The sequence below is a fragment of the Callospermophilus lateralis genome, chromosome 6 (assembly GCF_048772815.1).
Source record: "Callospermophilus lateralis isolate mCalLat2 chromosome 6, mCalLat2.hap1, whole genome shotgun sequence".
In the NCBI taxonomy this organism is placed as follows: domain Eukaryota; kingdom Metazoa; phylum Chordata; class Mammalia; order Rodentia; family Sciuridae; genus Callospermophilus; species Callospermophilus lateralis.
In genome coordinates, this window is record NC_135310.1 from 36,608,246 (window position 1) to 36,621,096 (window position 12,851).

General features: G+C 33.9%; 1 protein-coding gene across 1 annotated transcript in view; it reads right to left on the minus strand.

Annotated features, from left to right (window-relative positions):
• Lama2 (laminin subunit alpha 2) overlaps positions 1-12,851 on the minus strand; it is a 566,319-nt gene that overhangs the window by 48,195 nt on the left and 505,273 nt on the right. Inside the window, exons 46-50 of the mRNA XM_076858266.2 lie at positions 11,985-12,128; positions 11,024-11,157; positions 8,971-9,130; positions 5,297-5,421; positions 221-383 (exon numbers count right to left, since the gene is read on the minus strand). Coding sequence (XP_076714381.2) covers positions 221-383; positions 5,297-5,421; positions 8,971-9,130; positions 11,024-11,157; positions 11,985-12,128 — 726 coding nt within the window. The remainder of the gene's footprint in view (positions 1-220; positions 384-5,296; positions 5,422-8,970; positions 9,131-11,023; positions 11,158-11,984; positions 12,129-12,851) is intronic.

A 12,851-nucleotide genomic window follows, 5' to 3' on the forward strand; every position in this document is an offset into this window, starting at 1 on the left:
TTTATTTTATGTATTTTTATGTGGTGCTGAGGATTGAACCCAGTCCTATCCACATGGTAGTTGAGCACTCTACCGCTGAACCATAACCCAAGCCCATCCCAGACTCTTTTAACAATAACTGATGATTTTTACAAATAAGTGATAACTGTACTGGAATTCTACAAAAAGAAGCAAATACATTATCAATTATGAAAACTCTGACTGTGTATGTTTTCTTTACCAGGTCTCTTGTGGCAAGGTACATGAGGAGAGCACTTGATGAAAATGTCCGGAACTTGAACATGACCGTGGAGATGTTGGGGTACCAACGAATGGGGCGGCTGACCAATGCATAACCTTCTCCATCAAACTGAATAGTCCCTTCACTGTCTTCCACCTGAGGACTGAAAGGAGACATCTCACATGAATTAGACCTACTCTGTCCATCATTATTCAATGTATCAAACTGAGACTAGATGGTAAGCTGTTGTAGAGCAGAAACCATGCCCAATATGTCTTCTATTCTTCTGCTTCTCACCACCTCTACTACTATCATTTTATAACAAAAAATAACCATCTTTCACCTGGACTTCATTAGGTGTTCAAAACTAGGTAATAATGGGTATTTCAAATTTTTTTATGTTTAGATGATGCTATTGGTGAATAGTTATATTGGTGTTTAAACTTATCTTATTGCTATTTGTGAAAACTGGTAGTGTTTGGGGATAGGTTGAAAGTCTATAATTAGACTTCCCAGATGCATAATGTAATGGACTAACAGACCCCTAATCTCTGAATATTCACCATCCAGTAGATTTTCTTAGAACAGATTAGATTTCAACAATGAGGATGCCTGTATTTAATTGTGTATATATATATTTTTTATATATGTGTCCTTCACTTCTAGTGAAGCTCTGTGAGACCATCTTGAATTTACAGGCCAGTCCTCATGTGATGGGATTCAACATCTACGTAGCATTTGGCTCAAAGAACCCAGTATGCATTTGTAGGGTAAAGAAGATTTTAGCATAGACAAGTTCTTTGAAAGAATACATGCTTAATCAGTATTGATTGAATAATTATACCTAAGTCTTATGGTGCATTTTAATTTTTTTCAAATGATGTTATGTATCTATCTATTTAATCACTATTGATATCATGAGGATATTGTTTTAAACTTACAGTATCTGCATGTTAGGATATATTTAATCTCTGAAACTGAAGTGTTGTATCAGCTTGAGCATAGAAAGAGAGACTGAGAAATATTATTGTATTATCATTATAAAACAACAGGAGTCTAAAGTACTATTTTTATGAAATCATGTTTAATGAGAAAATATATAGTGAACAAAAACTTAATGGGCTTGTGTTGAAAGAGCACATACTTAGCATTCTGTTCCTGGACTAGAGAGATAAAAGCACTAAAGATAAAGCAAAAGATGTTTTTTCAATATTCATGAGAAATTCTAACTGGAAGACTGAGTAAATCAACCTCTTACGAGTAGAACTAATAGTGAATAAATTGGCTATTATGTGGCCTTCCTTCATGATGATAATTAATACATTACTTTCTGGAGCAATGCATTAGTGATGAGAAAATGTTGCTGAAAATCTACCTAGAAGTTCCCTAAAGTTCTCAATTATTAGAATTTTTCATTATATACAGCCAGGTTACCAATGCCTACCAGGAAAGGGTTGTGAGAATCCCTGTTGACTGTTTTATTGATACTTTGGCCCAATACAGTGTTACTTATAACTTTAAAAAATATCCAAATCAAAAACATTAAAGTCTCACATTACAAGGTGAACATAGGTTGGAGAATCAAAACAAAAATATTACATTTTATTTTTCATATACAAAAACTTTGAATACTTATACCCTAGTATCCTTATGTCTCTAATCTACCAACTCCCTCAACAGGTAATAGAAAAAACAATAGATTAGATGGCAAGTACCCTGGAGTCTACTATGAAATCTCATGAAGGTCTTGCTACAAGTTTCTAAATAGTTTGTCTAAGTTTCTCAACTGTGATATTAAAAGCTAGATCACTTAGGATTCTTAAGCCCCTTCAACGCTGAGGAGATTCTCTTACTAAAGCAATAGACAAACTAAGGAAAAGAGTTTTGAGTAGAAGTGAGTGGCATACAGATAGATGTACTTAATTATTTGCTGATAATAGCACCCCCCCAAAAAAATTTCTAGGGTTGGTGACTTTGGGATGGGGGACAATAAGTTCTTCCAGGTATATTCTGTAATAATTCAACAGCTAACATTATACTAGATTTTTTCCTAAATTCATTTTGAGCACATTTACCAGAAAAATTAACTAGTATATTAATAACTGAAAGCATCTTAACTTCCCTTATTTTTCTCTGTTGAACCCGGATGTCTGGTCAAGTTACAAAGGATTAACTGTGCTATTTTGAAACCGCCATTTTATTCTGTAGTTAACAAGAAGTTATGTATAATGGGCTTTTGGTATTTAAAATTTCATCATAATTTTAATGTTTAGCTAAATACATTTTACTTTCAGCATTTTTTCTGTATTTTAATCTTAATGTAATTTTTGTCAGTTTAAGAAAAATGAGATACATTTTAAAATATATCATTGACAAAGTAATCTTTCCAAAGTATAACAATAATTATAACCCTTCTATTGATACTGAATAAATACAAATTTCTAAAACTGACACTCTAGGTCTTCTACAAAATTTTCCAATCTAGTTCTTTTAGCTTCATGTTTTACAACTTTTCTATAAATTCACTTTTGCCCTTTAACTAGAACAATTGGTCATTATGTTAAAAATGTGATCCATGTTTTCCTGAAAAGAAAACAGAACTCAAACAATACCTAAAGTTCTAAAAAATGATTCTTACAAATACCAGCGTTTATGAGAAAATAGTTTGGGGAAGATCATTCAAAATTTATGCAACCACATAATCAGAGCACTCACACAAAAAAACAATGACAGTCCTAATAAAAATATTTGCATAGCTCAAAAGATACATTAAAAAAAAAAAACACTAAAAACAGAATTATTCCAGAAACAGAACTTCACCTTAAAAGGAAAAGGTGAAGGTAGTTTGACTACATGGAGTGTAAGGAAGGGTTGACCCTGCAGGGTGACCATGTGCTCAAAATGCACTGTGATAGAGGAGAACTGGGCAATGAACATTTCCAGGCTGGAATGCTTTGCCAAAGCCGGCTGAAGAAAAAGTGTGCAGGTGAAATGGCTTTGTATGCAGGCTGCACTATGGGCTTGGTATCCTGATCTCAGTGTCCGAAGCCTGTTGGGTTGCTTTGCATTCTGCTACCCTTACTTGACATGCAAAACATTAACATGCTCGGAAGGACTGGGTACAAACCCATGTGACCTCTGTATGTTACTTGTATTGTTCTCCCACTAACCAATCCTGTATGAGCAAGTTCACACTTGTTCAGCTTTTTCACAAACTGTAGACTGGCTTTTCAGCCTCCCCACATTTTCTTTCCCTGATCTCTGGGATCAGAATGCTCTCCATATTCCACATCTCACCTGCTCTCTCCTCTTGTTGGACTTTTATCCTATGTTAAGGGCCATCTCAAATGTTGCATCCTTCACTAAACAGATCTCAATGCCTTCAACCTGATATGAACAATCTAGGTATACTTGGTACCTTTTTAAAGGGATCTTTTTAAAAATAGCTTATATTTTAACATTTGGCTTTTCTTTTTTCCTGGTGATAAATTTCTTGATGTCTGGAATAAGACTGGCTTCATACTAGTATCAGGTAGTTCTATGCATGAATCTTTGTAACCTACAAATTGCCCTATGAATATATAGGAGTTCTATTATTATTATATCAATTAATATAACACATTATAGGTTGGTAGTACAATATCTTTGCAGAATTAATACTTAGTGGCGTTATAGTCCTATCTGATATGCACTACTTAATAGATATTAAGTGCTTTAGATGTTTTGTTGGTAACAGGCTTCTAAAAATTCTACTTAGAAATTTACCAGAGACACATAGAAAATAGTTGGCATTTCTTTGTGAGTAGTAAAACATTAACACAGACCTCATCACTTTTGTTGTAGTAAAAGAATTTTACAGATAACCTTCCATATTAAATTTTATTGAAGATTATTGAAAAAATATTTTAAATAGGTCATGCTTTCAAACTATCCTCATGCTGTGTTGATAAATTCAAAATGCCAAAAAGAAAGAGAGTTGGAAGTTTAAACTTTCACAAGGAATTACTTTGGAGCTACTTTCTTCTATGCAACTCTAAAAATGCTGAGAAGAAAATGTACAGTGTATTCTGCCATTTTAATGAGTGACTTGGGTTTTGAAAGTATGCATGTGCCCTTTAAATTAGAAGTAAAAAACACAAACTCCTTAGCATTTTTGAATTGCTATATATATCACATTAAATCTTCCAGATATTTAATTTGTGTTTTATAGCTTTAACTTATTATAATGAAATTATTTTATGATAGTGTAACCAGGGGACTCCATTTTTTATGCTGAGAAATCCTAGTGAATTGAGAGGCTGGAGAAGGAAGATTGCAAGTTCAAGACCAGACTCAGCAATTTAGTGAGACCTCATTAAGTGAGTAAAACCCTGTCTCAAAATAAAAAAAAAATAAAAAGTATTAGGAATATGGCTCAGTGGTAAAGTATCTCTGAGTCAATCCCCAGTACAAAAAAAAAAAAAATTATTCTTCCTACATTCTTTGTAGACTGTTGTATTTTCAAACTTCTATTCATTCTAGCCTCTATCTTATAGTGGATGATTTGTAACATAGAATTTCTTCTGGTCTGTCTAGACACCAGATTCGTCTCCTATAAGCAGAATCTTGAAGTTCTGTGGTTTCCACTGAAAGCATTCATAGGAACTGATGTGTCAATTTGATAAAACCTGGGCTAGGCTTCTAAATTTATGCTTAATAAGTTTGGGAAGAACTTTTTTATGAAATAATAGTCTGGCTACAGAAAAATCATAGATAAGCAAAACCCATGGACATGAAAGGACACTGAGGTAGAAAAAGACAGTAGTCTTAATTGACTTTGGTGGAAATATCTTGCCTTTGCAAATTTTACAAAAATGTCATGCAAACGTACTGCTAGGGTACCTCCCAGGACCTTAAAAATACCTGTATAAATCAGAAGCAAAAACTAGAAGTTACATTAGCTTTATGGTAAATCCACCTCTGTGTATAATCATTTCAAAACAGCTCCATATTATCTATGTGAAAATAGAATTTTACACTTTAAAATAAAAACTTCCATGACACACAGAACCATTCTCAGGGGAGTTCTCAACTAACCTGACAGTACATCCTTTGCAGTCACCTTCTTTTTCTCGGAAATTCCACAAACCTATAGGTTTACCATCAAAGTGTGTTTCTCCCATACAGCCAGTGAATGTAATCACACGCACAGCATCGGCCTTCTACAGAGAAAGGTATTGTACTTGTTAGAATTAAGAATTTCACAAATAATCTACCAGTGTCTGCAAGAATTACTAACAGTAGAAGCTAGACTAGTTATCATCTATTTTTTTCTGATATTCTTAATTTCACATCTACTCTTCTTTTAACAACATTATATTACCAAAGTTACTCCAAGACGGCTCACAATAAAGGGGTGATGAAAGCTCAAATATTTCATCAATAGATGCTGGTTATTTTTTGTTGTACCACTTTATCCCCATTAATGAATGCAATTGTCCCTTGGTATTCACGATGGCTGGTTCCAAGACTCCCGTGGATACCATAATTCTTAGAGGCTCAAGTCCCTTGTACAAAATGGGGTAGTAGTTGCATATAAACTGAACGCATCCTCCCATATATTTTAAATCATTTCTAGATTGCTTATAAAACCTAATATGACATAAACACTATGGAAATAGTTGTTAAACTGCATAGTTTAGAGAATAATAATAATAATAAATCTGAATCTGGACATGTTTAGTACAGATGCAACTTTATTTTCTGAATATTATTGATCCTTGGTTGGTTGGATTTTAGATTGGGGAACCCACAGATATTGACAGAAGTCTATAAACAATTTCTAGTTTCTGCTGAAGTTCTCCACATTTTTATTTTTTGGTCTACAACATGGGTTTATTGTGGGAATTCAATTAGATGATTTCTTTATGGTACCAAGCTCAGTGTCTGGCATAGGATACTTGTTTGGATGATTTTCTTTAGGCAAATCTCGACCACACATACACTAAGAATATTTCTCTCTTGAGAGCATGATAAAGATTGATAACACAGGGAGAAGGGAAAAAAAGAACGTATATATCCTTATCATTTTATGATAGGGCTGCCTTTCACTTTTTATTTCTATTCATAACCAGGTAGGTCTCCAGTTCAAGAGAATGAAGAAAAAGAAGCAAATTTGTATGAAAAGGACCATACAAGTTATGCTTGCTGGTATTTCTAGCACAGGCCTCAGGGTCTAAAAGGGCTCAATAAAAATCTGCTGAATGCCAATCTTGATGTTGTTCTCACAGGGAAACGCCATATGCTTCATACATACCACTACTGCAAAGGAGGAAAGTGACCCAGTTCACTTTAGAGATCCTTGATGTAGTTTAAACAACTTAACGTTTGTTTCAACCTTGATGTATTACAGACAAATTCTAAATTTGGGTGCTTACAACTTTAGAAACTCTGCTAAAGCTAATCCACATTACTTGAATTATCTGGAAATAAGGGTAGATTGATATGTTTGGGTTTTAGAATGAATGTAAAAAGATGGTCAATGAATGGTTAAAATTTTTTAGTTATATCTTTATTTAAACCCATCACATGAATATCTTCCTATAAACATGCCTGTGTGGAAAGAATGTTGATCAGAGCCCCTGATATTACAAGTCAGAATGGTCCTTGGAATACTCCCTCAGAACATTTTCCAGAGGTTGATTATCCTACTTGTGGATTCTTTTTGTGTCTCCTTGCATCCTAAAAAGCTATACTTGATAAATTTTCCTGCTCATTTGAATTTTCATCATCAAGTTCATTTAGTTACTTTTTTTTTGTAGCTTTGACTCATATTCTCATGTGACAGGAGTCTTGAAACTCTTGGCCAAAATGGTTTCTTAAGATTTTCTATAGATTTCATTTGTCTACTTTTTTTTTTTTTTTTCCCTGAGACTGACAAAAAGTTGCTTTGTGCCAGTGACAACTGCATAGTAAGACTTTATTTAAGATGTGACTACCTTGACTTGGGGACTGGTCACCTGTTTGGTACTCATGTTCTCCCTACTCATCTTAGCAGTAGAGCATGGTGATTAAGAGAGAGACTCCTGTGCTTGTTAACCTGTATTCAAATGCCAGCTCTGCCACTAAGTACTATGACCTTGATCAGGATAGTCACTTCTCTCTTAGACTCCTTAATTATAAAATGAGGATATAAATATCTACCTGCTATGGCTTAACATCTATATCCTCCCTACCTCACTGCCCAGTTCTTGTGTTGAAATCCTGATTCACATTAGGAGGTGAGGGACTTCGAAGATGATCAGATCCTAAGGGTGGTGCCTCCATGAATGGGATTAGTGTCCTTATAAAACAGGTATAAGGGAACACACCCCACCCCCCTTCTACTACGAAGACACAGCAAGAATGTTCCTTCCACGTGTAACAGGCACCCATTAGACATCAAATCTGTTGGCATTTTGAGCTTAGCATTCAGTAATTTTCTGCTTATTAGCTATCCAATGGTAATTTTGTTATAGCAGTAATTTTATGGTAATTTTGTTATAGCAGCCCATACAGACAGACTAAGACATAATTTTTGGAATGTTTGTGACGATTAAATGAGTTAATTCATATAAATTACTTAGAATATTACTTAGTACATACTGTTTAAAAAGTGTTATAAAAGCACATCATTGTTTACTACAATAAAAAAGCAAAATGGATATTTTTATCACCCTTTTCTAGTTGAGAAAATTGAAGCTCAAGGGGTTAAATGACTTGCCTGAGGTCATATTTTAGTAAGTGGTTGAGGAGGGATTCCAACCTGGATTTGATTTCAAAATTCATGGCTTTTGTACCACTGTGTGCTACACCTATATTTATCTTTCTAGGAAGCAGAGAGACTTGGCAATATGACTATATGTTATTATGTGCCACATATATTTATATGTTGTTCTAGGAAATGAGGATGATTTTAGTCTGTAGTTGTGGAATCAATTCCCATGTTTTATAGTCACATCTCATACACAAAGCAAACAAAGCATCCTTGCTCTCTATGCAGGTTGAGTTCTCATAAATTTGGGGTCACCCTGACTTTTCACATTTTCTGACTAATCTCATCCCAGGGTGATTATGACGAGTCCAGGATTAGCCATTATATTTGGTTGTACTCTTGAATATCACCCACAGGTTGTTTTTCAACACCTAATTCCATTTAATCAACATAAGCTTCTTTAAAATGCAGGCACTTTGCAATTTGAAATGCATGAGGACCTGTCATGAAGCAATTATGAATATTAAGTGCATTACTCTGAGAATGAGAAGAGCAACTCGAAAACTTTTAAAACCAGATCATGATTTGAAAGCTTATAGCTCCTTTGATATTTCCCAAGGTATTCATGAATCTTTTAATTAGATGTGAATATGAACTTTATAGCACTTCATGTCTATAAATTACAAATTGGTTCAGAAAATGATGTATATTTTTAAAAAATACTTTGCTCTTGAGGCAACTAAAACAAGGAAAAAACCCAAAAAACTAATGCCACTGATAAGGGCAAAACAATTATTTAGGTAAATGCACATGGGTTATAAATACAATGTTTCCAGATTGAGTTTTCATGATTCAAAGAAGAAACTTTTACTCAAAATAAATTTGTGTTCTTTTTTTTTTTTTTAAGTCAAGTATAAAGTCACAAGTTTTTGCAGAGCTTCTTCATGCTTCTTCCAAAGAAACCAGGCAAGAGTTGTCTCTAAAGATGAAATAAAGAGAGTGGGCAAGAGCACATTACCTTTAATTTCCCAGTCAAGCCACCAACAAACAGCATTGCATTTGCATCCACATCTAGAATGGTATATCCTGGAGGGGATACTGAGTGGTAGGTGCTGGGCACAATGCTGGCTTTGGGTCCATCCAGGGCTCTCACAGAAATAGATCCATTTCTTCCCGTTCTTTAAGGGTAAGTGTTAAAATAAAGGGGAAGGAAATATAGAAAATAAAATATATATCATATCTCTGTCAACTTCAGATTTCAATAACATAAAGTATAGAGCACTCTTGTGGAAAATTTTCAGATAAAAGTAGATGTCTAGCTACAAATATTCCAAACTCATTAAATCTCAAATTAACACCCAGAGTCTGATCTTTGCTGGATATTTACAGTCAGATTGAACCAGGACTAGAGAGCAACTTATCCTGATTCTGTGTGCCCACTGATATAAAATGACACAGCATCCATTAGTTTATGAAATTGCTATGAGTCAAGTGGAAACTTTTTTTTCTATTGTTTTACATAATTGGTCTTTTCTATGCATTCAACAAATTTATATTAATTCATTTAGCATTTTGTCTAATTTAATTTGGCAAGTGAAACCCAGATGAGCCACCCTTCTGCAGTATAAGATGCATATTTTTTTTCCTAAAATTCCTTATAATATTTTGAGTACAAATTTGCTGAGGTAGTCTTCCTCAAATTGTCTTTTAGTTTGCTGCACCATCTTAATGTATATAGTATAACATCTAGTCTTCAGAGTTGTGTATACAAATTATATGGGAGTTCTCTTAAATTCAATTAACAGAATTTTGAAAGCTATTAGCATTTTATTTCATTTACTTCTTCAAGTGATTGATTTCCATGCATTGTTAAATATGAAAATCTGGTCTCTCTTCTGAGACAAGCAGTCATAACACAACTTCAGTGTCATATTTCTCTCCCTGCTGTCTCATTTTGGTAATCTTTTTATCTTTAAGGGCCAGCTTTAAATGAAATACATGGGAACAAAAGAGTGAATTTATCAATTAAAGTTCCTCTTTAACAGAATGAATCTCTTCTGATAAAAGTATATTTTGTGAGAATAAATGTCCAAAAAACTGGTAAAATATTTAACCCCTCCATTACTACCATATATGTTAGCACATTCTGTTTTTTAATATCTCTCTCTCTCTCTCTCACACACACACACACACCTTTGCTGAACTAAAACTATTGCTTTCCATAAAATTTTCTTTCAAACTTTATTTTAGAAAAAATAAGCATGTATAAACAGAATGAAACTATATGTACCTATGTACCCCTTATCTATATTGAGTGCTAGTTCAAGTGTTCTGCACCTGTTTGAAGAACTTCATCTATAGTTCTAGGTCCTTAGCCATACCACTCAACTGTTAGATGCTTTGGGCTTAATAGGGAATTAAGAATTGGGAAAAGAAGAGAAAACAGGGGGCAAGTTCTGGAGACAGGAATGGTTGTTTAAGTAATCCACGTGCTGCTCAATGTTGATAATTGGATTAAAGCTTCAGAAATAGAATTACTGATTCAATTTCCTATGACTTTGCATTCTCAGAAGAAAGGATTGACATAATACATGTGGATGCTGACAGTTTCACAGTTTCTTGTTTTTTTTTTTTTTTTTGCATCTGCCTTAAGACATTTTTGCTACCTAGGCGAGAAGAGGAGTTATGTACACAAAAAGATAAGCAATAATGGAATTCTTAGGCTCTGGCCTTTGTTTAACAAGAATGTCAGTAATTTATTTTCCCCCTCAAGCAAAATAAAATGCCTTCAAATGGCTAAATCCCCAAATTTCTACCAGATAACAAATGAAAAGTTCAGAAACAGATTGGTCACTCTGGTTGGTACCTTGAAGGTGTGGCATTCTTAACTGGTATACGAATATATGTATACCCACATTTATGCATATACATGTAATATGTAAAATTCATAATATGTATATACAATCATACACAGCTACCGTATTTAAATGGAAATAGGAGTTTTCTCTGAAACTGGAAAGCTACTTCAAAATTCTGTTACTGAGTTATCTTAATCTTTATTGAGTAGTTACCTTGATGCTTCAATACGGTACCAATGTGAGTCATCAATAGTCAAATCTGGATATTCCACACGCCCAACTCCAGATCCAACATCCCAGAGGAAACTTACTTTGCCTTTACGCATTTCTATAGCCAGAAAGTCAATCTTGTTTGGAGAAATACAAAAAAAAAACAACAAAAAAAACCAACAGTAGATTATTAGATGTAAAGCCCTTTGAAAGAGGAGGACCTCAGAGTACTTTTTCACAGGTGTCATATAGAGATATGTAAAATAATTGGATTCAGAATTCATTATTGTTTTCACCAATGACACTGACATTTTTGAGGGGCAGCTATGATTTTTTTTTTTATTTACCCAAAGTGATCCAAAGTTCCTCATCTGAAATGGCAAATATTAACTTATTTCAAAACTGGTATGCTAGAGTTTTGGAAGATCCCACATATGTAAAATCAAGTGGTTCAAATGAAAAACATTAGAACTCTATGTGTAAGTTTTTGTAGATTCAACTTATGCCATTTCAGTTTGAGTCATAAAGTCCACATGAGTTAGAAGATTTTCATTGGTAAGAAATTAGGACACAATTTGCTATTTTAATTTTATTAATATGAACTTTACTTGTAATTTCCCAGTTTGAAAAGAGTAAAAAAAAAAAAAAAAGCTTTATATCTACTAGCTCTTCTTAAATAGCTAGATCTGAAAACATAATTCAAAGTAAATGCTGGCATACTAATAGATGAAAGCAAATATGCCTAAATATTGTAAAGAATTCTCTACTTATTTGCTTTCTAACTTCACGTGACACTTCAGAACTTCGTGTGGTGAGATTCTGAAGTTTTCAAACCTGAAAGGCTGGCTACCTTAGACACTGTTGGGACCATGTTACAAATTCTGTGATTTTCCCCTAACACCAGGATTACCCTCTGACATTACATGTACACAGTAGACTAAAAAAAGCTGAATATTAGACTTACAAATTTGGCACTTCCAAGATAAAAAAGGAGGTTGTCAGCAACGGCTGTCTTGACGTTGACAATAATATTGTTGTAGCTTCCTTTCTTGATTTCCGGCTTGTATGTTCGAATGCAGTCACCTCCGGAAGACACAGATACTTTGATCTTCAAGAAAAATAAGGTACAAAGACCTTAGACTAAATCTCTCAGGAAGTTTGAAGTAGCTCCCAAACAACCACAAACCCATCATCACTTTTTCTTTGAAGCTGTTTTTCAATCATCAGATAGTGTGATTAAGTGCCCATATGCAGACACCATCATGCTTCCTAGTGAGGGCACAGAAGAGCAGCTCCCCACTCGACTTTGACAATGAGCTGTTCCCAGCACCTTGGCTTGTTAGCATGCTACTAGTTTTTGAAGCTGCAACTAACAAATTCTTCTCTTCATATCTGTCTCCTTTATGAATATAGGGACATTTTCAAAAGGGGGTTTTACGAGGAGCTAATGGGAATGAGCTTCATTAAGGTTGCTTAATAAAATTTTACAATTCAGGTTTCAGCAATTTGGGTATCATTTAAAGTAGAGAGCTATTTTTTTCTTAGATTTCAAGAAGAAATTACCTCCCATGCTCTTACAGTTGAAAGAGGCCAAATAAATTTTGTTCTAGATGTTATAATAATAAGAAGGATATTAATCATTCCTCTCAGAACATACATTTCAGAATAAATTATACTTTTTTATTAAAAAATGCCAGGAAATGAGATGGAAATAATTTCTAAAGGCTATCAGTACTAATGTATTTAACAGCTCCTTTTTCTTTTGAAAAGTACCTTAAAAATTACTATGAATTTCTAAGAAAGGAATTCCTATGTGAATAGAATGACACTG